Genomic DNA, 26,413 nt, shown 5'->3' on the forward strand with positions numbered 1-26,413 from the left:
ATGTTAAATTCCACATGCTATAGAGAAATTAGGTAGTGGTTTTGATTAAACACCTTAGAATAACCATCGTGAAGTATAGATCCTGAAGATACTTCACAGTAACTTTAGAAAGGATATATGTAGAACCTTTTTCTGGATGGTAGCAAATATGTGATATTGCAGTGTATAGGGAAGAATGAGCACTTCTATTATTGTATAACATCTGTACATTGCTACAGATTGCCTATTAGGTGCTAAAAGGCAACTGGTGAGGGAGAACTAAAATGAAATCCAAAGAAATAGGAACACATCTAAAAATGTAAATTCTCAATTCCTTGCATCTAAATTTCCTTCTAATCTTAAAAAGGGGAAACTCTACACCTAGAAAACAGCTTTCTTATTTACTTGATCAGAGTTGTCAATTTTTTTTTTTTTTAACAAAATGGAGCCCTTTATTCAAAAAGTGTTTTGTGGGACTCCAAAATATAAACACATGAAAGATGTGCCAGTTTAGATCCAGGTGGGGACCATGAAGCCTCCAGTTTACACTGTAAGTTTCTGGAGAGCAGTGATTGTGTCTTGTTTGTCTGCGTCTCCCATGGTTCCTGACCCTGTGCTTGCACCTAATATTTGGCATTGGCATTTCAAACACGAATACACATTCTTTAAACATATCGTGGTATAGACATAAAAATACTGTCTTCAAACATCAGCCTGTCTTAGAGAAGTATTTTCATCATAGACTGCTTATATTTACTTATCAGATAGTTCTTATGTATCAGCAGGCACTGTAGATGCAATGACAAAGTCCTTGCTTTTGAGGAGCTTACCGTTTTGTGGAGAAAGATGAACAAGTAAACCAATAAGCAGTGTGCTGTCAGCTGTGACAAGCTGCTGGGACCACCGAGTGACATCTACATCAGACCCTGGGTAAGTACCAGGGAAGGCTTCTGGGCCGATCGAAGTTGCCATCCTTCATGTCGGTTCTCTTAGTAAATCATCCTGGGCATTCGAAAGCAGGTTAGTGCCTCCTCTCTGTGTTCCCATAATACTTTGTGCCCATCGATGGTCCGTATCAGTTCCTGCACCACCCTGTTTACTTATCCTTCTCTCTGCCAGCCTGGGACGTGTTTAAGGACAGGGATTCTATTTATTCATTTTCAGCATTTGCCAGCTACTGTTTGTTTAGAAAGGCTTTTGGGGATCACATTGTAAAGGCAGAAATGGTGGTTGTTTTTAACTCTTCCTTTAAAAATATCAGTAAGTATTTAGCTTCTCCCTTTCAAAATAAAATGCATTGCAAGCCTCCAATTGCATATCATGTGACCATGCACAGCAGATAGGGATCAGAAAAGCGCACTTGTGTTTCAGTTTGGAAATAGTTATCCAGCTGCATAGCAGTAGCATGGAAAAGTAGCTTTAGCAGTTAAACAGTTAAAATTGCTTTTATTCTAAGCATTTAATTTGTTTTCATAATGTGAATTTGAGTATGACAAGCATAAAGAATTTTGATGTTATAAGACCAAGTTAACAAAAAGACACTAATTCTGAAAGTTTACCTCTGCATGATGACTGATGGTTCCATTATTTGCATGCATCTGATAAAAATGTTAGGTATGGCCTCAGAATGACTCTTCATCTAAATGCCAATGTTAAATGGAGTAAATATAAGGAAAATTATATTCAGTTTGGTTTTTAAGCCAAACAGAATTCACACCTGCAATGTGTTATTTGGAGAGAACGCTTGCAAGTGGCAGGCTAACTTCTCTCTAGTCTCATCATTTAGGAAGGAAAAGCCTAAAAATTATCAAAATAGGCCAGGAGCGGTGGTTCATGCCTGTAATCCCAGCACTTTGGGAGGCCAAGGTGAGTAGATCACCTGAGGTCAGGAGTTCAAGACCAGCCTGGCCAACATGGTGAAACCCTGTCTCTGCTAAAAATACAAAAATTAGCCGGGCATGGCGGAGGGCACCTGTAATCCCAGCTACTCAGGAGGCTGAGGGAGGAGAATCGTTTGAAACTCGGAGGTTGAGGTGGCAGTGAGACGAGATCTTGCCATTGCACTCCAGCCTGGGCGACAGAGCGAGACTCCATCTCAAAAAATAAATACATAAATATTATCAAAATGATCCACTGATGTTTAATTTCAAATATTCCAAACATCATACTGTAAAAGTGTTTTGTCTTTTCGGATGCCATAATAGTATATACTTTCTTATACATTCAGTCTTCAAGCTAAATATTATACCATTTTACAGTTCATTGTTCACACACTTGCTTTTCTTGACTCAGTTATTTTAAAACAAATTAAATATAGCCCATCACTACATGACTGTGGAAAGTGAAATTTGTCTTAATAAAATATTTAAAGGTATACTGAAATGATTATAGTACAATGTTTAAAACATGTTGATATACAATAAAATATTTTAAACTTAAAATCATTTCTTTCATACATGATGGAAAAAATGTTACATTGATGATTGTTTTCTAAAGGAGTTGGTGAGATTATAGATTACTATGAAAGGCGTTTGCAAACAAAAGTTGGCAAAGTTACTATTTGTTTTTCCTGGTTTGGCATAAAAAGGAAATAGAAAGCTCAGTGCTGAAGGACAAGAGAGAGCTCTTCATCTTGCTGAAGGAGTGGAAAAGAACTAAAAGGATGGAAAGAACTTCTGTGAAACAGTGATCCATTAGCATTATACCATGTAAATCATGATGGCTTGAAGTAAAGGAGAGAGGCAGAAATAGGCAGGAGCTTGGAGGTAAAGGGTTTTACATACTAAACTGAGACATTTGGACCACAGGTTCTTAAATCTACAATGACAGTTTAAAGCATTGCTACTGGTTACTTTAAAAAGCAACAGTCTATGATAGACCCTCCTTGGGGACCCCTGAATCATGATCCCCCCATCCTTGCTCCAGACACGCTACAGATTGCTGTGGAAAATCGTGTCGGAAGACATTTCAGAATTTGGGAGTTTAAGGCTCCAAATTGTCCCACTGCTTATAAGCTTTACGAGTTTGGTTAAGGTTTAGAAAGCTTTGGGTAAGCAGCAGAGGGCACTCAATGTACAATAAATATCACATATTCTAACTTGAGGGAAATGGTTTTTTGATCCGGGGTATGCAATTGGCTGGGTGCGGTGGCTCATGCCTATAATCCCAGCACTTCGCGAGGCCGAGGTGGGTGGATCAGCTGAGGTCAGGAGCTCGAGACTAGTCTGGCCAAAATGGCAAAACCCTGTCTCTACTAAAAACGCAAAAATTAGCTGGGTGTGGTGGTGTGTGCCTGTAGTCCCAGCTACTCAGGAGGCTGAGGCACAAGAAGAGCTTGAACCGGAGAGGTGGAGGTTGCAGTGAGCCAAGATTGTGCCACTGCACTCTAGCCTGGGCAACAGAGTGAGACTCTGTCTCAAAACAAACAAGAAAACAAAGAGTGTGCAATCATTTTTCTTACATTTAGTTACAAGTATTATAGCATACAATCTAGTTGGTCACTATTGTTTATACTAGCTAAGTTTATCTTTTAAATAAGCAAGATACTAAGCAGTGCTTGCCTTAGAAATGTGATGAGATTCAACCCCTAGCACTGGAAGATTTTTATTAATTTCCTGTTGCTGCTGTAAAAAAGTGCCACAAATTTTGTGGCTTAAAACAGCATAAATTTATTTTACAGTTCTTACCCTTACAGTTCTTGAGTCCAGAAGTTTGAAATCTGTCTCACTGGGATAATGACAAGGTGGTGGCATGGCTAGTTCCTTCTGGAAGCTCTAGGGGGAATCGTTCTCTTGCTTTTTTTTATTTTTATTTTTATTTTTTTAGCTTCTGGAGGCTGCCTGCATTCCCTTGGCTGGCTGTGCTTTTCTTGAATCTCTCTAACCTGTTGCTTCCATCATCACATCTCCTATTTCTTCTTCTGTAAGCAAGCGTTCCTCTTGTAAGGACACCTGTGATTACATTCTGAGCCCATCCAGGTAATTCAGGTTGATCTCTCCATCTCAGAATGCTCAACTTAAGCACCCCTGCAAAGTTCCTTTCGCCACATAAGACAACATCAACAAATCCTGGGAATTAGCACATGGATATCTTGGGGGGCCATTATCCAGCCTATCACAAGACTCTACTACTGACTGATACTGGAGGGAGGCAGGGAAGTGCTGGGTAGAGAAGAGTGGGGTCCCAGGCGAGGGCTCCACCCTTGGGCCTGTGCCCACAGACCTAAGTGAGAACAGGGATTCTTGTTTTTGCACCCAAATGTTGCATTTCCCAAGACCACTCTGGCCTGCCATGCCCCCATCCCATGGCCATATAAACCTGAGACCTTAGCAGGCACAGACACAAGTGGCTGAACATTGAGAGGAACAGAGAAAGAGAGTGGCAGAGAGTGACAAAGAGTGGGAGTGGCAGGGCGGCACGGCAGAGAAGGGAAGAGGCATCTCAATGTCAAACAAGAACGGCAGGACTCCAGAGGAAGAGCACCTTCTCATTCTGTGCCCCACTTCTGGTTCTGCATCCGTCTTGCTGAGAGCCTCCACCGCTCAATAAAACCTTGCACTCATCCTTCAAGTCCACGTGTCATCCGACTCTTCTGGTATGCTGGGCAAGAACGTGGGGTACAGAAACCCGTCACACTGGACACTGCCCTTACGATAAGGCACAGGGTCTATCGAGCTGATTAACATAATCCATCTGCAGACGGCAGAGCTGAAAGAGCACACTGTAACACACGGCCACCTGGGATTCAGGAGTCACAGCCAGCCATCCCTAGATGCTGCCGTTAGGCCGAAGCCCAAAAGCGCTCCCCAAGGCCTCTGCACCTGCCTGTCTGCATGCTCCTCCTATGGGTTTGAGCAACAGGGAGACGAAAGGAGAGAGCCATACCCTTGTGGCATGCCCTGCAAGGGGGCTAAGGGAACTCTCATTTCACTAGTTATCTTGTGCTCTAATCAGAACCATCATCAATGGAAGTTAATGGTTAAAAACCATTATCTGTTGTTCATGTTATTAGGTTGTATCCATTTCCATTAACATAGGGTCCTTCTTACAGCTGTCAGCTGTCCAATAAACCAAGAATTTGACTAACTTACTGTGTAACTATGGGAGGTTTTACTTCAATGACCTCCAATGAGCCACACACATCCCAGTGTTGATGGCCACCCGCATGACTTTGGGTTAGCTGTGTGACCTAATTTGGCCAATGGCATGTTAGCAAGTATCGAGGGAAATTCTCCCCCAGTAATTCAACGTGAGTCCTTTTCTATTTTCCCAAAGTGTCGGCTGGTCTGAGAAATAAAGGGAAAGAGTACAAAAGAGAGAAATTTTAAAGCTGAGTGTCCAGGGGAGATACCACATGTCGGCAGGTTCCGTGATGCTACCTGAGCCGTAAAACCAAAAGGTTTTTATCAGCAATTTTCAAAGGGTAGGGAGTGCATGAATAGGGTGTGGGTCACAGAGATCACATGCTTCAAGGACGACAAAAGATCACAAGGCAGGAGGTCAGGGCGAAACTAGAATCACTAATGAACGTCCATGTCCAGCTGTGCATGCATTGTCATTGATAAACAAGGTTCAAGAGCAGAGAACCGGTCTGACTAGAATTTGCCAGGCTGGAATTTCCTAATCCTAGCAAGCCTGGGGGCGCTGCAGGACCCTAGGGCGTGTTTCATCCCTATTTACATCTGTGTAAGGCAGACACTCCCAAGGCGGCCATTTTAGTGGCCCCACCCTGGGAATGCATTCTTTTCCCAGGGCAGTTAATTATTAATATTCCTTACTGGGGAAAGAATTCAGTGATACTTATCTTACCCGTTTTCGGTAATAAGAGAAATATGGCTCTTTTCCACCCAGCCCACAGTCAGACTTTAAAGTTATCTCCCTTATTCCCTGAAAATTGCTGTTATCATGTTCTTAAGGTGCCAGATTTCATATTCAAATACACATGCTCTACAAACAATCTGTGCAGTTAACGCAATCATCACAGGGTCCTGAGGCGACATTCATCCTCAGTTTACAAAGATGATGGGATTAAGACATTAAAGACAGGCATAAAAAATTATAAAAGTATTAATTTGGGGAACTAATGAATGTCCATGAAATCATCACGATTTATATTCTTCTGCTGTGGCTTCAGCCGGTCCCTCCGTTCAGGGTCCCTGACTTCCCGCAACAAGCAAGCATTATGCAAGCAGAGGTTTGAATGAGTACTTGCACTTTGGCGCATATCTTCTTGGAACGTTACTCTTGGGAGCAAGCCCCCATGCTAGACTACTGAATGAAGAGATGTCTGTGGGCCAGGTGCAGTGGCTCACGCCTGTAATCCCAGCACTTTGGGATGCCAAGGCAGGTAGATCACCTGAGGTCAGGAGTTTGATACCAGTCTGGCTAACATGGTGAAACCCAGTCTCTCTAAAAATTCAAAAAAAAAAAAAAATTAGCCAGGTGTGGTGGCACATACCTCTAATCCTTGCTACTCAAGAGGCTGAGTTGGAGAATTTCTTGAATTCAGGAGGCAGAGTTTGCAGTGAGCCGAGATCGCAACATTCTTTTCCAGCCTGGGCGACGAGCAAAACTCCATCTCAAAAAAAAAAAAAAGAGATGACTATGATGGACAGAGGCTCTGGAGAAGGGGCCAGCAGAATTTCTAAAGGCCCAGATAGTAAATATTTTTGGCTTTGTGGGCCATGTGGTCTCTGTGATTGTCACAACCACTCAGCACTGCCACTGTAGTGCAAAAGGAGCTGTAAATTATACATAAGTGAATAAGCGTGGTTGTGGTTATGTTCCAGTAAAACTTTGTGGACACTGAAATTTGGATTTCATATAATTTTCACGTATCACAAAATATTTTTGTTTTGAATTATTTTTCAACTATTACAAAATGGAAAAGCAATTTAATTACTGAAAGTGTAAAAATGACAAAAACTGAGCATGGGTTGGACCGGCACAGGGGCCTTTGGTTTGAAGCCTCCAGCTGTGGAGGATGGGAGGTCATCTTGACTGTCCAGTCACAGCCATGCTGCCATCTGACTGTGGCCTCATGAGATGCCCCAAGCAAGACTACCAGAAGAAACTCTCAGCTCAGCTCAGCCAACCCACAACACTGTGAGGAAAAAGAAAAAAAAATAAGTTGTTATTTGAGCCACTGCGCTGTGGGGCTTTTCAGTTATCTAACACACTGAAACAGTAGGAAAGCTGTAGTTGTGCCCATCATTCAGGTGTTTGGCATGTTGATAAAACTTTGCCTGCTGTTCATCAAGAGGTCTCAGATAAGCAGCTTATCACAAAATACAGGCAGTACCTGCAGTTTATGATACGGTTGCTACTCTGGTTCTGATCAATATCTTGTTCAACTTGCTATGCCTGTACGTCAGCTATTTAAGAGATTTCTGTTCTTGATTTTCCAAGAACACGTGAGAAGCCTTGCCATTTTGGTTGCTAGAAGTAAACCCATCAATTCCTGCCTCCTGTTGATAGAGGTAGGAGATAGCCAAATGCCTAGGCAGATAGGGAAGGGTACCAGAGAACCTCTGACCTGTCCATATCATTGCGCTCAGGGGGCTTACCTAAACACGCCCACAGTGAAAAATTCTTTCCCTTAACACGTGCATCATATGGGAAATAAGTCAATATGGAATGGTTCAGACTAAGGGCCCATATGTGCACTGAGGGAATGGGGCAGAGTCACCAGGAATTCATGCCTTATCCAGGGGAGGGGCCTGGTCTCTTCAGCTTGTTTGTGGTGACCTGGTATTCAATTTGTGAGGTGGGAGCCTACTGGTGGTACCCCGCCCCCACCTTTTTTGGTGAGAGCTTTCTTTTTGCTTAGTAAATTCTGCCCTCCTCACCCTTCAATGTGCCCTCGCACCTAATTTTTCCTGGCTGTGAGACAAGAACCCAGATTTAGCTGAACTAAGGAGCAAAAAATCTTGCATCACCATTACTAACACTAAGGGTGAGCTATTACATTCCCAGCAAGGGCACAGTGTAGGCAGTCAGGCAGCACTGGCCTCTGAGGACACTGCCATTCCTGCCACTGCTGTGCTTGGCATAGTCACCACAGTGGCCCCAGCATCTGACCTTCAGCACATAGCCGGAGAGACACTCAGGGACTGGTGAGCTGCTGCTCAGAAAGCATTCAGCACTCAGCCTTCCTCTCCAAACTGGGTACCTGAGAATTGCTCTGAATGTCTCAGTTCTAAGTTGTTCTTGCCCTTCAGAATGGGCAGTGCCTGGCCTGGGCAGGGGCTAGAGTCACTTTCAATTGCTAACAAAGCAGGACATGTTGAGGAAAGTGAGATACTGGGTGGACTGTATAACTCATTAAAGGTAGCAAATGTCTGGGACTAATTGCAAAAGGCAATTGATTCTTTGTTGTTGGCATTAAAGAGGTGAACAAGAAATAGAGACACAGTAACATATCATTTGGGCATGTTATCCAGAGAAGGGCACCCAGACAAGAGATCAATGTTTGTTTTTTCTTGGACAAGCATTTCCCTGGCCAAAAGGGTCCACCTAATTACCCCAAGAGGCAGGGTGTACATGTCATGATGGACAGTTTAAAAAGAAAAGGCCGGCTCTGCAAGTACAAGAGAAACTCAAAACTAAGAGTCTCAGCACACCCTGCTATGAAGCAAACTTGAGTTTCCATACTAGCAGACAATTTTAGGTTTTCTTAGAAAAATATTGATGTCTCTAATACTCAGTTTCCCTCATTTTTTTTTTTGTTTGTTTGTTTATGGAGACAGAGTCTTGCTGTGTCACCCAGGCTGGAGTGCAGTGGCAGGATCAGGGCTCACTGCAGCCTCAACCTCCTGGACTCAAGCAATCCTCCCACCTCAGCCTTCTGAGTAGCTGGGGGCACCACCATGCCCAGATAATTTTTATATTTTTGTAGAGACAGGGTTTCACCATGTTACCCAGGCTGGTCTCAAACTCCCGGGCTCAAGTGATCTGCCTGCCTTGGCCCCCTAAAGTGCTGGGATTACAGGTGTGAGCCACCGTATTGGCTGGTTTCCTTCATTTTCTGAAAAGGACTGCTGTCAAAATTACCCTCACTGTGCCCCCACGTTTCTGCAGATGATTTTAATCAGCATGATGAAGTACAGGTATGCATGTATAGTTTAATGATATAACCATATTGCCATAATAAACACTAACAATTTTAATGCTAATATGTAATGTTAATTAATATATTACTATTAACATATCCTGCTGCTTATTAGATTTTCAAAGGCAACCGGTATAAAATCTGATTAGTGCTGACTATGGTCTCCAATTTAAGAAAAGTAAATCGTTCGAGGTGTAATTATAGGAGGAACACAAACAAACTCCCGCTAGTCATAGCTTGTCTTCTGGCTTCTTCCTCAGCTTTCCATTTGGGTTTTCATGCTGCACACACTCTCGGGTCCTCTAAAGCCCAAGCTACAAATAGCTCATAAAAATCGGCGTCTGTGCTTATGGAATACATCTTAAGACAGGCTACATCCTTTTCTGCTACTAGGGTAAAGCTCTGAAGAGGAAAGATTTATTTTGCTGCAGTAGATGATTTTTTAGAAAGTTCATCTCCAGTGGTTTAGAATAATCCAAACAACCAATGGAAGATGGAGTACTATATGTCAGGGGTAATCAGGGAAATAGCTTATCTTTTGATTGAAAGGTGAGATCAACTCACCTGATTATTAAACATGTCAAGTATTTTCATTAAAATGTTTTAAAAACAACTGTTACCTTCAAACTCAATAAAAGAGGTATTTAAATCAGATTTTTTTTTTTTCTATAGTGAGGGAAGTCAGTCCATTTTCAAATAAACTGCTATCTGAACACAGGCCCTAATCTATGGACCTTCAGCAGTATCTGTGGTCATGAGTAGAACATTAATTTTTCTAGCTAAGGAAGTTAGAAACTAAAGACAGTTACAAACTGAGGGTGTAATAATGATTTTTTAAAATACTAAAATTTCCATTTCAATGAGTTATACAAAAGCAATTAGAACTATTTGACAATATTCATATTAATCATATTTTCTAATTCTAGAAAAAGAAATGGGACATTATAAATCAGTAAACATTTGAAAGATTCCAACTTGAGACTTTTAAAACCAAGACTAGAATTCCTCTGCGTCTAGTAAGAATAAACTAAAGAACAGAATAAAGACATCAGCCAACTCAAAGGTCAACAACTGGACTTTAATGAATTAATTTTGTTAAAAGCAAACAGATATGCAAGTAAAAACACACACATTAAAAAATGAACAAAAACATTCTTGCTTTCCATAAGTACTTCTCAGAACAGCCATGATTAAGTTTAACTATATATAGAGTTTAAAAAACAAGTAACAAATTTTTGTATAGTTAAACTTGAGACACATACATTTATATCCTAATATTGGATATATTCTCTTGACATTTAATTTGTTATTCCTATTGGTAGGTTTGTCTTTTTAAAAGTTTTAAAGTTTTCCTAGGAGAAAGTATAAGGAAAAAGTATCCAGATTACCCATCATTTTTGAACATTACTTAGGAATAGCAGTTTTGAGATAGCTCAATTGTGAAAAACAATGACAAAATGCTGGACTGTTAGTTTTATTTTCAGGATCTCCTTTTTGAAAAGGATCTTTTTCATTTTGTTTAATAAAAATAAGTATAAGAAAAATAATTTTGTCTTGGCATTGGTGGGCTGAGATCTATACTGTTCACAAATTCAACAAACAAGAAATATCTGCTTTAAGAGATCAACACTAACAGGTAACATGAAAGACAGAAGCCAACTGTAAGAGACACATCCCAGTGTGCTTAGTTAATCCCTCAGGTTTTACTAGCACACCTCTGAAAAGAGATGCACATCCTAAATTCACAGATATTAAACAATAATCACTTTCCTTACATCTATATAAAATGTGCTTACCTCTCTGACAGCTTCAGTCTTAACTGAAAAGAAAGGTTATTAAGAGAACCCAATTATAGGTGCCCCAACTACATGTTAGCACCACAAAATAGCCATCAACATTTCTTAGGAGTGTTTTTGGCACTGTGGGTGAGACAATCCTTAGTATGTGGGACTACCCCTGATACTGCAGAACATTTAGTATTCCTGACCACTCACTAAAAACCAATGGTTTTCAAGGTCACTATGACAATCAAATGGATCCTTGATGAGAACCACTGAGCTAGATGAGTCAAGATTAATATCTATTAACTTTATGACTTCCACAGAAAGTAACTGCTTCATTACCTTCAGTAACAATGACTGAAGAGGAATATATTTTTAAAAAACATTATAATTAAATGTTATTTTGGAAAGATAAGCTGACTTCTTCAAACTCATAGTAATCTGAAAGATTAGATGCACAAAGTGCAATACTTATTTATCCCCAAATGCACACATACATTTACAGGAAAATGTTTATGTTCTACAGGCATATATTATTACCCCATTTATATTTGGTAAAAAAATATGCTCATCTATTACAGTAAGATAAAAACCATGTAGATGTTCTTGATAAGTTCCCTCACATTGATGCTCCTGGAAACTGCTGCTGTCTTTGCTCCAAAACTTGCTGATTTAATAGTTGTTGCTGTTTCTGTAAAAATTGCACTACTTCTGGACTTCTTAGTAACGACTTAGAAAGAAAAGAAAAAAATTATTAATAGCATTAATCTATGTGATTAGACTGTTTTCATGCTATGAAATTACTCTGATGTGTCCCTACACGACACAATATTTCACAAAAATATGCCTGAATCAAAATCACTTTTACATCTGATGCACTGCAACTAAGCTGCAAACTGAAAATAATGTGATGTCACACATCAAAATACTAAAACCTAAAAATAACAGGTGAAGTCTGTTATTGGTGACTTTGTACACAAAGGAAACGCCTTCTATAATATGCCAGCAAATATATCTCTTGAAATACGTAAGAACAAAGAGCACTGACCCAGGATTATAGCAAGAAAAAAAATGGAGATGAAAGGGAGCCACATGTGAAAATAGCAGCTAAATGCCAGTTTGTACATACATATAAACCAGTGCTAGAAGTCAAGTTTCTCATTAGCCAACTAAGTCTTCATAAAGAAATTTAAAATTGTGTATATAGGTGTGCATTTATATATGTGTATATATATAGGTATATACCAAAATTTCAGGAAAAAAACTAATAGAACTGCTCCAAAACATCCAATACCTTTTTGTACACTCATCATTTTAAAATATAGTTGTAATAATATAACAAATATAACAGACTATGATTAACATATGATTATTAGAGACAGGGTCTGTGTTCCCCACGCTAGAGTGCAGTGGCGGGAGCATAGCTCACTCGGTCTTGAACTCCTAGGCTCAAGCAATCATCCTGCCAGTCTCCCGTAATATGTTTTTATAATAAAATACATAAATTTATAAAGAAAAAATCTTTGGCCCCAATAAGTTGCAAAAAGATAAACTGAATAAAGTGAACATACTATCATTAAATCCTGATTTCAACATTATATGTATTATATCTTGGTACGTTTTCTATTTATTAAATAGTTTTGTTTAAAAATCATCTTAGCTGTTATGACACCGTTGGACATTTAGGTTGCTTCAATTACCTTTTTACTATTTATGATAAATATATTCCTGGCAATATCTTTATGTTTAACTCCATCCATATTTAGGATTTACGTCCTGTAAATGCCTTCATATTAAATGTGATGTCTGAGTCAAAAGGGATGGCTCCTGGTACATAATGCCCACTGCTTTCTGAAAGTGCTATACCAATATATAATGCCATTAACTGCAGGAGGATGCCCATTTCATGAAAGTCTCAACATCATACATCATTGTGGTAATCGTTTAAACAATTTTCACTTTTTGTTTATTTTTAATGATGTTGAATACCTTTCCATATCATTTAATGGTATTCCACCTATTTTTTTCTGTTTGTATCTTTTGCAATGTATTGAAGTCAAAGGTTTTCCTCATCAAATTATAGGAATTGTTGTAATAACCTTTCTTTGCAGTTAAGACTGAAGCTGTCAAAGAGGGAAACATATTTTATATATATATATAAGGAAACTGATCATGTTTAGTGATTCATAGGGTGCTCTGTTGCCTAGGCTGGAGTACAGTGGTATGATCACAGCTCATTGCAGCCTCAAACTCCTGGGCTCAAGCCATCCTCCTGTTTCAGCCTCTTGACTACAGCTACATACCATCACACTCAGCTACTTTTTAAATTTTTTTGTAGATGGGGTCTCGCTATGTTGCCCAGAATGGTCTTAAATTCCCAGCCTCAAGTGATCCTCCCACCTGGCCTCCCAAAGTGCTAGGATTACAGGCATGAACCACCATGCCCAACCAGGAATATTTTATGTGATAAAATATCAGCCACAATAACCACAGTCTTTTATACTTGTTGTACATATTTTTGCTCTAGGTTATTGTGCATTTTGCCACTAGTTTTGACTATAGCATTCATTTTTATGTAGTCAAGTTTATAATCTTCTCCCTGTGATTTTGTCTATATAAGCTAAAAAAAATCTCGTTACAGATTTTTGAGGTAAAGTTTTGATTCTTTTTTTAAAACTTTGACTCCTTATTAGGAATTCATTTTGATGTATAGTGTGATGTCATGAGTTAAAATCTCAAAAATCTCAATAATTCAATTTATAACAAAAAAGTTTGTTAACACATTTATAACTGATTTACAAACAGATATTTACCAGTCTTTTTTGATTTAACACTTGTTCTAAAAGAGTAGGTCTTGCAGGACGATCCCCAAAAGATCCTGTTCTTTGTTTAACAATGGAGAGTATGTTATCTGCACTTTCCTGGGATAAATGATAAAAATGGAAATAGATAAACAGTTAATGTAATAAGTCATGATTACAGGTATTTCAAAGAGGTAATGAACAGGTCTTTGCGTTTCTTCCTTCTTCTTGCCCAGTCTCTGTAACACTGGAAAGTTCTTCATTATAGGCAAGATACCGGCAGTTAATTTGATGTAACATTCCTTCTCACTCCCTCTCCCACCTGATTTTCAACCTGGGTTCTTTAGTCTCTTGACAGGTCTCAAAATTAATAGTGTGTGATACAGTGTGATAGAGTAACAGTGTGAGAGGTGGGCCACTAAGATTGAGGCAGAGTTACTTGTGAGCTATTTTCAACATTACAAAAAATGCCAAGTGGAATTGACCATTCTCTTTTTATAATGCTATCCAGGCCAAAACATAATCTGCTTGCCTTTGGATGAAATATATGAACTCAGAGGCAAATTATGCACTGCTCAATAAGATATCTGATAGCTTTTACCCAGTTAACAACCAAAACAAATGGGGGAGTAGTAAAATATTGTTTAAAGAAGCAATTGATAACCAAATCTTTCAAAATTTAGATAAACTTGCTTGAAAAAGCACTAGTATAGTCTCCTGCCACCTGTATGAACAAAACAGGCAAGTCCTAAAACGATACCATTACCCTGAGATTTAACTGCCCAAAAACAAAATCAGCCGCACTTATTACCAGTTAGGTACTCCCAGTTACCTGACTGCATTTTAAATACTTGCAATTTTGCCGGCATAACAAAATATTGTTTAGCTGACTGAAATATTCTGACTCTTACAAAACTATGCTACAATACCACATCCAAAATTCTTACTAAGTAAATATAAAACTATAAATGTTTTACCAGAAAGCCATACTTTACATGAATTTAACCTCTTTGTTCTTTACTTAGAATATTATCTATGCTGTTTTTTTCTCTTGGCCTTCTTTCTACCGGCCTCTGAGTTATCTATGAGAATATCCTCTTAATCTCTTTCATTATGAGAAGTTTACCAACCTTATATTACGAAAACATTTCATCCCTAAATATTTTAGGCCTCAACACGTAACAACTGTAAAAAGAAAATTCTAATACCCAGAGGAAACAAAAATAACTTCTTCCTCCCCCACCGACCCCCGAGTTGATTTTATTTATGAGATTCTTTAATTTTTATGTGCAAGATAATGGAATGCTGAAATTGACTTGACGGTACAGTACCCTCCGCCCTCACAACCTCACTATGCAAATTCAAAAGGTTAATATCACAAAATATTAGATACTGAATTAGATAGAGAAGCTTGTAGTGAAAATAACCTTTACTCATCTAGTCCAAACTTGTACAGATGTTGGAATTCTTTTTCAAAAACTTTCAATGCTCTTTGTCCTACAGAGTTTACCAACTTTTGCCACACTTCATTTGGTTTTGAATAGCTCTGATATTTCGGTAGAATGTTAGGTAGCTTTACTTAAGCTGAGCTGAAATACATACTCCTTGTGATTTATGCCTAAGAGTCCCAGTCACCTCAGAACTATGCCATATAAGTCTACTCCTTCTCTTAAATGATAGCTTTTCAGGTATTTAATAACAACAATCCCACCAACAGAAGTCAATTCATTTATCCCTAGTCCCTTTATGTGTCTCTCATATAGCACAGTTCTTAGATTGGTGGAGTAGACATTATACACACTTGTTCCTCACTTAACCTCGGCTTGTGTAAGAAATAATTTTAGATACCTTAATTTCTTTAATTTTTTTACCTTAATAAATCCTTCATTGGAATAGAGACCTTAATTTCTAATCTTGCTGCTCATAGCATAGCAGAAGATACCGTCATCACCTGTCAGTCCTACTATAATGATCTTCGAAATAGTCTCAAAATCTATAGGCTCTCAACTTTAACCCACTCCATCAGGGTAGGAGCCTCTGCTCCTTCCTAATTATCACTTCATTTAAAGACTCCAAACCCAAATCCCATAGGCTGGCATTCAATACTAGAAAAAACTAGCTTCAACCTATCTTTCCAAATGTTTCTCTCATAAATTTTCCACTCAACTATTACATTTTAGCCAGAATAGTCCACTTGCTATCTTCACAAAAGTGTTTTCTGTATTCCTACTTCTCTCTCTTTACTAAAATGTGCTTCTCTTTCATCTACCAGAATTCTAGGGAAGCAGTACAGTAAGGGGGTGAAAGTGAAGGCTCTAGAATAAGACTGCTTGTGCTTGAGTACACTACTTGCTGGCTGTATGACCTAGGCCAAATCCTTTAGCCTCTCTGTGCCTCAGTTTCCATGTATGTAAAACATAGTACCTATCCCATTGCTGAAGGGCTGTGAGACTCCATTTATAGCTTAACACAGTGCTTGACACATAAGAAACTCAGCTCATTAAGCGTAAACTATTACCCATCCTTTCTGGTTTATCCTGAGTCACATTTCCTCTGCAAAGCCTTTCTGGAGTATCTCAGCCTACAATGATCTATCCTCCTCTGAACTACTAAAACCGGACTATATAGTTGGCTCTTATTATATCCCGACTGGCACTGTTGTTTTCTTTACACTCACTCAGTTTAACAAAGATAAAGACTTACAGATCTTGTTACCTCCTCAGAACTGATAAAGTATCCCACAATATAAGACAAATTGGATAGTAAGCTATTATTTGTTGCTTATAGCAATTAATTCCCTTCCCTAAAAAGTCATGCAAATTATTTCAAAATAGTGAAGCTGGGTGCAATGGTGGGGTAATCCCAGCTACTCGGAAGGCTGAGGCGGGAGGGTCACTTGAGCCCAGGATTTTGAGGCCAGCCTGGGCAACAGTGTGAGACCCATCTCTAAAAATTAGATAAGTAAATAAATAACAAAATAGTCAATTATGAGGTTCTTTTTGTGGGAGGTGCAGAGAGAGACTCTCAGTATCAATTTGCCTTTTACACATTTTCCTTACTGTAGATGTAAATGCTAGGTAGTTAAAAAAAAAAAAAAAAAGTAAGCAGCCATAGGTTAACTACTTCTTTTTTGAAAATAAGTATTATTAAGCTGGGTGTGGTGGGTCACACCTGTAATCCCAGCACTTTGGGAGGCTGAGGTGGGAGGATCGGGAGTTCGAGACCAGACTGGCCGACATGGCGAAACCCGGTCTCTACTAAAAATACAAAAATTAGCTGGGGGTGGTGGTGCATGCCTATAATCCCAGCTACTTAGGAGGCTGAGGCACAAGAACTGCTTGAACCCAGGAGGTGGAGGTTCTAGTTGGCCGAGATCGCACCACTGTACTCCAGCCTGAGCAACAACAGAGTGAGACTCTGTTTCAAAAAAAAGAAAGAAAAAAAGTATTATTTTTCTCCCTCTCCAAAGAATTCTGAAGCGAATGAGCATCTGTGGAACATAATGAGGAAGAAACTTGATCACTTTTACTAACTTTCATTCTTTTCCAGGTGTTTATTTCTCTAATTCCCCATAATCAGAGATTTGGTAAAACATATAACAAGAATACGGATTGAGGGGGTTTTTAAACTAAGATTACAGAAGTTCTGAGCCCATTAATTAGTAGGCAAAATTAAAGTTACACAGTGGATTTTTCCAGGAAGAGTCTTCATTAAGTCACCAGATACTCAAAGGAGTCCTCTTACTCCAAAAGATTAAAACTTAAGGGAAAGAGAAGTCACTCAGTCCTAACCAGTGTGAATTAAGTATGACACACTGGCAACTGTAGATTTTGGAAATATTTAGAATATTATACTTTTTGTTTTTGAGACAAAGTCTTGCTCTGTCACCCAGGCTGGAGTGAAGCGGCACAATCATGGCTCATTGCAGCCTCAATCTCCTGGGCTCAATGATCTTTCCACCTCAGCCTCCTGAATAGCTAGGACCACAGGCATGTGCCAACATACCCAGCTAATTTTAAAATTTTTTGTTGAGATAGGGGTCTCCTATGTTACCTAGGCTGGTCTCGAACTCCTGGGCTCAAGCGATCCTCCCTCCTAGGCCTCCCCAAGTTCTGGGCTTACAGGTATCAGCCACTGTGCCTGGCCTAGAACATTACATTTGTAAACAATTACAAGGTCTAATATTTTAGTAATGGAGCACTTCAAGTTCAGCCTGAAACCAAGAAATTTAAAGACTTAGAATACATCCTAAGACCCTAAGACAGCTTGCAGTTAAAGAAAAAAATTTTTTGACCACTTTTTTTTTTTTTTTTTAAGGAGATAGGGTCTCGCTATGTCATCCAGGCTGGAGTGCAGTGATGCAAACAAGGCTCACCGCAGCCTTGAACCCCTGGTCTCAAGCAATCCTCCCACCTCACCCTCCCGAGTACAGCTGGGTATACAGGCACTTGCCACCATACTTGGCTTGGATCACTTGTAACAAAATTACATTTTTCTCTACACTGAGGGATTACATAGCTCTCACAAGAAGAAATATCTGCTTATCTGTGACAGCCTCAAAGTATACCACTAACAATGACAATAATAACAGCAAAGGTTTGCAAACTTGAACCAGTTGCTGGACACTGTGTGAACACTCAGTATGGAATGGCTCACATATTCACAGCAACACTGTGAATGACATACCATTTTAATGCTCATTTTACAGCGTTTCATAACCTATTCAAGCCACACAGCCAGCAAATGATGGAACAGGGATTTGCACCCAGAAGTCCAACTCCAGAACACTGGTTTTACCTTTGACTCAGTTCAAATCAAACAATCCAAAAGTTTTTTGAGACTTATACCCCATTATCATCCTTTTTTTCCCCCCCTCAGGGGTACTAAGAAAAGGGATAGTGAAAACAGGGTACTAAGAACAAGGATACTGAGAACAAGGTATATTAAGTATTGGGATAGTGAGAACATGAGAACAAGGGACTAAACATAGGGGTACTGGGAACAGAGTTGTAAGAAAAGGGTACTAAGTACAGGGGTACTACAGACAGGCAACTGAGTATAGTAGTACTAAAAATAGGGTACTAGGAAGAGGGTTAACAGAACAGGGCACTAAAAACAAAGTACTAAATAAAGGAGAATTACGAATAGAGGTACTGAGAACTGGATACTGAGAAAAGAGTAGTGAAAACCGAAAGAGATGACTTTCTCAGAGGACCAACTTCATCTAGGTTCCTAAGTCTCTAGCGATGAACCAGACCGAACATTTACTCTATGTCCTTCCAGCCATATCCCAGATCTATGACAGCTCTGCCGATGTCACACTATTTTTACTGAAATTTCAGCACCTATCATATGGGTGCAACAGAACTGTTACTGCTTCGCACATGTTGGTATAAACTTTAATTTAGGGCAAACATTCTAATTCTCAACCACTAACCCAGTCACTGCAACCCGGCCCATTTGGAAGCGGATGGGCCGGCCCTGGAGATGCGGTTTGCGTTAAGATTGGGTTTCTTCTTCCACCGCCCACCCCTAGGCCTCAGCTAAGTCTGATACCTCGAGTTTGACGTTTCCCGCGCTGCCAGTCGAGGCAGTCCCACCGCAGTTCAGGGCCTGGTCGCTCTTCTTCTTTTTATACTTGTCCTTGTACATCTTGTTGCGGTGTTTCTTGCACATCCACGGCTTGCGCTGCTTGGCCACCTGGCTCGTGGTCTCGCTGCAGCCTTCGTAGGTGCAGGTCTTGCTCATGCTGCCCCCGCCGCTGCCCCGCCTCCGGGCGCCCCCGCTGCTGCCCTCGCCCCCCGAGTGGGTCTCCTCGTCCTCCAGATCCTCCAAACTAGCCGCGCTCTCGCCTCCCCCTGGAGGGTCCGAAGTGTCTAGCAGGTCCGCTTCGTCCTCCCCAGCCTCCTCTTCGCCATCCCCGGCCCCTTCGCACAGGTACCTAACGGGCTTGCCCGCCCCAACGCTGCCCCCGGGGACCGCGGCCTCGTCCTGCCCAGCACAGGGTTGCATCACCAGCAGGGTGAACTGCGAGGCCGCGGTCGCCACCGGGGCTGGCGCCAGGGCGGGAGCCGCAGCCGGGGCTAGGGCCGCGGGGTGGGGCACGCCGCTGGCGGCGCCCGGCCCCGCGCCCTCCGCGACACCCTGCGCCTCCATGCTGCTGAGACCTGGCCGGGGTCCACGACTCCGGGGTTTTAGCACCTGCCTGGCCTAGCGGCACTTCGCAAAATAAAGACTCAGGACACGCTACGGGAAAGCGCGGCGGTGCCCCGAAGGCGCCCCGACTGCGCCTGCGCCTCCGCAGCCTGAGCGTCAGCGTGTGTACGCCCGCTGGCTGTCATGGAGCGCGGCGCCTCTGGGGGCGGGACTGAGCGCACGGCTGAGCGCACAGCCGACGGGACTGACTGCGCATGTGTGGATCCGGCCCCTTCGGCCAGCTGAGGGATTTGCAGACCCGGTCTGCGGAGCTGTGGTTGGCAAGGCAGCGCCGTTTTACCTGAACCTATTGTATCTAAAGCGGTTCAAAGCATCTTCTACAGGAGTTCCAGTAAGCAAATTAAGATTGTTCCTGAGCAGTCTCACAACTTGTAGTGTTAGGATGCTAATTTTATTAGTTACCCCCAAACTGCCTGCAAGGGGAGATTTGAAGCTGGGATATAGTGGTGTCACAGCCTGGAGCCACTAGCTCGCAGTCCATGAGGGCAGAAATGGCTTATTTGAAAATAATGGAGCGGAGAGGGGTGGGCCACACCTTTGGCCGAGTTGTATTTGTATTGAGGGTTAACTTTGTTTTCTTCTCCTGGAAACTCACTTGATTTTTAATACTTGCTCTTTGCTGTGGCTGCTGAGATAAGTCTTAACGTTTCATTTCACACAGTGAAAATGTGTGAAAAGGAATACTGAATGGCAAAAGTTTAAAAAAAACAATGAATGTTCTATCAGTTCTATCAGTTGCTGGGTAATTGCTGGTTGTTAAATCTTGGCTTGCCCAAATCCCAGGAGAGAAAATATCCTGCCGTATCCTGAACTGTTAAGTAGATGTTCTTTTTCCCTTCATCCTGTTCTTTCGCCTGGTCAGATTTCCCATCCCACCTACCGGAAAGCAATGACTTTATTCAACAAACTATAAATCCATTCACACCAAGACGTTTGGGTGCTGACATGTAGGTAGATCAGTTATGTTTTAAAAAGAGGCAAGTGGAAGGGAGAAGGTTTGGAATTAGAGCAACCTAAGTAGTACTGTCCTGTGTGACTACAGCAAGTTGGTTACAGCCTCTCTGAGCCTCAGTTTCCTCATTAGTAAAACTTGGCAGTCGGTGGTGTGCTAGGGCCAACTGATGATACCTGGTTGCCAACATTTCAGAAATATAAATAGCAGAAAAATTAAACACTGCTATTATTAAAAATCTTACTACATGAACTTACAATAAGATTATATTAAAAACAAAGGTTACGGCCGGGCGCGGTGGCTCAGCCTGTAATCCCAGCACTTTTTGGGAGGCCGAGGAGGGTGGATCACGAGGTCAGGAGATCGAGACCATCCTGGCTAACACGGTGAAACCCTATCTCTACTAAAAATATAAAAAATTATCCGGGCGAGGTGGCGGGCGCCTGTAGTCCCAGCTACTCCGGAGGCTGAGGCAGGAGAATGGCGTGAACCCGGGAGGCGGAGCTTGCAGTGAGCCGAGATCGCACCACTGCACTCCAGCCTGGGTGACAGACCGAGATTCCGCCTCAATAAATAAACAAACAAAACAAAACCAAAAAACAAAGGTTACAAATCTCAAAACTCTTCACTTTCTAATTATTTTATTATGTTTTATCATTATCTGTGCTCTTAAGGTTATTTATGTCGTATCTGTATACGGAAATATTATTTAGTGGTGTGTTACTGCACATTTTCCCAACTCTGCCTTCAGTATGGCATGTTGATTGCTTGAAATCAGCCACTATTGCAGTATTTACACCAGGGACATTATCAAATGCTACAAAGCAGGTTTACACTTATTGTTGATTGTCTCTGCACTTAAGAAACTGATAGTGAAAATGTTAATGAAGATTAAATTTAAGGCCGGGCTCAGTGGCTCCCATCTGTAATCCCAGCGCTTTGGGAGGCTGAGGCAGGCGGATCACGAGGTCAGGAGTTCGAAACCAGCCTGACCAACATGGTGAAATCTCTACTAAAAATACAAAAATCGGCCAGGTGTGGTGGCCCACACCTACAATCCCAGCTACTCAGGAGGCTGAGGCATGAGAATCGCTTGAACCCGGGAGGAAGAGATTGCCACCATGCCCTGCCAGGAGTAGTCTCTTTAAGTGGGAACCAGTGAGATGAAGAAGTGCTTATTCTTTTTTGATAATCTGGCTTATTTGGGCTTTTTTCATGACAAGGAAGCAAGGCCTATTAAAGGGGCCTCAAACTCTGGGGGTCAGGGTGCGGCAATGCTGTCAGTAGACAAAACTAGGACAGAATGGCATCAGAATTGAGGCAGGGCTAGGGACCAGCTGCTCTCCCCAGCTGTCTTTCTCTCAGGTCTCCTACTTTTTTCTGGACAGTTTTCCTTTGTCTACCAGCTTTCTTCAGATCCTTCATAACTTGGGCTTGTACGTGGCTTTCTGGTTGGTCTCTGTTTGCAACATACTTTGCTTGCTGTCCCCTGTTCTTTTCTTGTGGTGGAGACGGGCAGGACTGAACCATACCAGAATTCCCATGGTCTCTGGATTCCGACTGGGTGTGACTAATGAGTGGGCCACTAGAGCAAGGGGAAAGTGAGCGATGAGGATACTGCCTGCACTCTGCTTCTCTCCTGCACTCTGCTTCTCTCCACCACTTTGCCTCTCTGGCAGTCTCTGTATCCCTCCGAGGCTACAGCTCCTGCTGAGGAGCGCTCTTGCACATTACTCGGTCTCGCTGAGCTCCAGTAACACTATTTCTTCCCCCTGCTCCTTCATGCCCAGGTAGTAATGGCTTCCTGCTGCTGCTACTTTCTGGATGGCTTTACCATCCTTTGCATGTTCTCTTAACCCTGTTTACATTCCTGCAAACAGTCTTGGTTAAAGTCTCTTTCTTTGAACCATCTGTATCTTCTGTTTCCTGCTGGGACTTTAAGACATAGTGGCCCTCAATGGGATTCATGTTCTTCAGTTCCTGAGTACCTTTCCATCTTAATTCTCACTGCTCGCTGGTGCCATTTCTCCAAGATTTCCATTTCAGACTCCAGATATTGAGACTTTGTTTTGCCTCATTTGTTCTTCTTATTACTGGGTTGGTTGGAGCTCATGGGAAAGCCATGGATGGTCTATACCTGGGTAAGGTGCCCATTCTTGATCCAGTCGGTGGTTGGAGGAGGAATCCTTTCACATAGAACAGGGGCTGTGGCTGTGTGGTTTCCCTTAAAGGGGGATGCAGGCTGGTAGGGACCAACTGATTTCAATCTACTACTTTGATTCTACCTTCCCAACATTCGTGTAATTTAACCCTGACTTGGACTTCTGCCTTTGGTAAAGAAAATGATATATGGTGAATTTTTATTTAACTTTAATAAAAGTTAAGAATTATTTTCTAGAACCAAAGGGCTATATCCTTTCTCCTCTATTTCCAACTCTATGCTCCATTTCCCCTTTTCTAGCTTATTTTTCTTTTATTTCTTGTCTCCATAAAACAGTGTCATGTTTTCCTGAGAAGTAATTTATGCTGTGAGTTGGGGGCTGAGGAAAGGAACCATTCTGATTTTCTTTTGCCAATCACCTTTTTTTTCAATCCTTTTTCAATCACCTGTGAAGCTTGGTGTCCACAGAGTACCAATTCTCACCAAAACAGAACTTTACCATTGTTATTATAGCATAGGAATCACAATGAAGAATTCTGATATGAGAAATTTATGACAATCTGTATTACACATTATATCATATATCACTATTTTATTTAATTAAAATTTATTTTTTAAGAAAACCTCATCTTTTGCTGCCAGGAAACTGAGAAGAATATTAGGAAAATAAAAATGAACATAAGAGTTCATTTTTAAGCCTCTGTATTTCTTGCATTCCTCAGTTCATAGATAATACATGAACAAAAAAGAGACTGTGCTCAGAATTTCAGAAATACTGTTCTGATTTTGTTTAGAATAGCCAGGAGATGACCTCCTTTGAAAGAAGATTCTAAAGAATTGTTGGATACATAACACTTTTATGTTTATCTCATCGTGCAAGCGTGAAGCAGTTTTAGGGGCTTACATATTCTTAGATAGTCATGCCTCATATGTTCACTTCAGTCAGAGGCTGAGTGCCTATGTTTTTTATCTTTTACATCCCAAATCATTCTTGAATCTGGCCTAACACAGATGTCACAAGATGTATTGCTCATATGTTAATACAACATAGGATAGCAGAGAAATATCCCCAAGCATGACCTTCTGTGGTTCCTTTACAAGAGCAGTTCTTTTATCAACACATGTGTGTTAGTCTGTTTTGTGATGCTATAATAGAATACCCGAGGCTGGCTAATTTATAAAGAAAAGAGATTTATTTGGCTCACAAGAAGCATGGCACCAGCATCTGCTTGACTTCAGGTGAGGGCCAGACGTGGTGGAGGTCAAAACATAGTGGAGAAGGTCACAGGGAAAGTGGTCATTTGTGAAGAGAGGACAAAACAGGAGGAGGAGCCTCACGTTATTACAGCTCGCTTTCATGGGAACTAATCCATTCCTAAGAGAACTACTCCAGTCCTGACAGAGCAAAAACGAACTGCCTTGAGAATGGCACCAAGCCATTCATGAAGGATCTGCTCCCATGACCCAAACACCTCCCACTAATCCCCATCATCCTACATTGCCACACTGGGGCTGAAGTTTCCACGAATTTTGGTGGGGACAAACCGCGTCTAAGCCATAGCAACATGACATATATTCACAATAGTTGTGATGTTATCAGATACTCACACACCAAGCTGATTCCTCATTTGAACATGAGTAGGGAAATTTATTTTAAAAACTATTTTTTAGTAATCTAGGTAAGTCTGGTCCCAGACAAATAGTGTGACTAGAAGGGCAATGAGAAGCAGTCCTTGATTCATATATAAACATAGAGCTGGCAACCGGATCCATTTGCCATGGCAGCCAAAGTCTGGGTCTGGATGTGAAATAGGTGATGTTCTCATCCATCTTGCTATATGTAGGGATGGTGGGGGGTAGCTTTTTTTTTTTTTTTTTTTTTTTTGAGAGGGAGTTTCGCTCTTGTTGCCCGGGCTCGAGTGCAATGGCTCAATCTCGGCTCATCACAACCTCTGCCTCTTGGGTTCAAGCAATACTCCTGCCTCAGCCTCTCAAGTAGCTGGGATTACAGGCACCCGCCACCACGCCCAGCTAATTTTTGTATTTTTAGTAGAGATGGGTTTCACCGTTTTGGCCAGGCTGGTCTCGAATTCCTGACCTCGTGATCTGCCCGCCTCGGTCTCCCAAAGTGCTAGGATTACAGGCGTGAGCCACCGTGCTCGGCCAGGGGTGACATTTTTTTTTAAACTTGTTAAAATTTTGGTTTAACTAAGTTGCTTATTTATTAAGATGCTATTGTTTTGATTAAGATGAACTGTAATGAGGCATTAAACCCCATCAGTTTATAGCAACATTAATTTTTCCAAAGATGGGAGATTTACAGAAATGTGAGTAGGTTACTTTACCAAAGGTCCATTCTAGTTAGGCAAAAAAGACTTCTAGTGACAAGAGTAAAGATGATGACTTTGGTAGCCCAATATGTGAAGTAGTATTTGTTCTGGGCCAGTCCAATCTGGGAAGACCAGTGCCCCAACTATATTTTAGACCACCCTTGCCATTATACCTTCATCAAGGGACTCTGAGAAGATCTCAAAGGACAGAGATATAGGACAGGGAGCCAGGGAAAGAAGCCTAATCATATGATACATAAAACATGCAATTCACCTACAGATGTACTTCCGGCTTGTAGTACTGCTATATTTGTGTTTAAAAGCACAAACATTCTGGTAAATTCTATTTTGTACAATTTCCATCAAAAAAGGAAAGAAATACATGGTACATTGTGTATTTACATATTTCCAGTGTATGTGCTATATTCCTAACAGAAGAAGACTTTTTTTTGAGTAAGCATTGATGAGAAACAAACTTTGTACTTACTTACAATTTTACACATTCAATGACTAGAATGATTTTCTTTTTTTCTTTTCCTTTTTTTTTTTTTTTTTTTTTGAGACAGGGTCTAGCTCTGTTGCCCAGGCTGGAGTGCAGTGGTGGAATCTCAGCTCAATGCAGCCTTGACCTCTAGGACTCAAGTGATCTGGTACCTCAGCCTCCCAAGTAACTGGGACCACGGGCACACACCATCATGCCCAGCTAATTTTTTTTTTTTTTTGGTGAGGTGGAGTCTTGCTCTGTTGTCCAGGCTGGAGTGCAATAGCACAATCTCAGCTCACTGCAACCTCTGTCTTCTGGGTTCAAATGATTCTCCTGCCTCAGCCTCCCTAGTAGCTGGGATTACAGGTGGGGGCCACCACACCCAGCTAGATTTTGTATTTTTAGTAGAGATGGGGTTTCACCATATTTGCCCGGCTGATCTCAAACTCCTGACCTCAAGTGATCCTCCCACCTTGGCTTCCCAAAGTGCTGGGATTACAGGTGTGAGTCACTGCACCCAGTCAAATTTTTGTATCTTTTTAAAGGACGGGGTTTCACCATGTTGCCCAGGCTGGTCTCAAACTCCTGAGCTCAAGGGAT

General features: G+C 41.2%; 2 protein-coding genes across 7 annotated transcripts in view; one reads left to right on the forward strand and one right to left on the reverse strand.

Annotated features, from left to right (window-relative positions):
- Positions 1-26,413, forward strand: part of LOC105486040 (SMAD family member 9) — a 505,567-nt gene that overhangs the window by 75,339 nt on the left and 403,815 nt on the right. For 2 of the 6 annotated variants that reach the window (XR_011614901.1, XR_011614902.1), the window contains exon 7: positions 762-909. The exons of 2 other annotated variants lie outside the window; for them this stretch is intronic. Coding sequence is in view for 1 of the 4 variants with exons in the window: in XM_011748706.3 (XP_011747008.1) it covers positions 762-773 (12 nt within the window). In the remaining 3 variants the exon portion in view is untranslated. Of the gene's footprint in view, positions 1-761; positions 10,007-26,413 lie in introns of those variants that run through there. 2 more of the 6 variants (XR_011614903.1, XM_011748706.3) reach the window with 2 other exon arrangements.
- On the reverse strand, positions 10,146-19,983 carry RFXA (regulatory factor X associated protein). The gene is made up of 3 exons (XM_011748708.2): positions 19,227-19,983; positions 13,683-13,790; positions 10,146-11,599 (listed from the first exon to the last, which is right to left on the reverse strand). Exons 1-3 carry the CDS (start codon positions 19,824-19,826, stop codon positions 11,489-11,491), a joined length of 819 nt encoding a protein of 272 aa, XP_011747010.1. The 5' UTR covers positions 19,827-19,983; the 3' UTR covers positions 10,146-11,488.

This window comes from Macaca nemestrina, chromosome 16, assembly GCF_043159975.1.
Source record: "Macaca nemestrina isolate mMacNem1 chromosome 16, mMacNem.hap1, whole genome shotgun sequence".
NCBI lineage: Eukaryota > Metazoa > Chordata > Mammalia > Primates > Cercopithecidae > Macaca > Macaca nemestrina.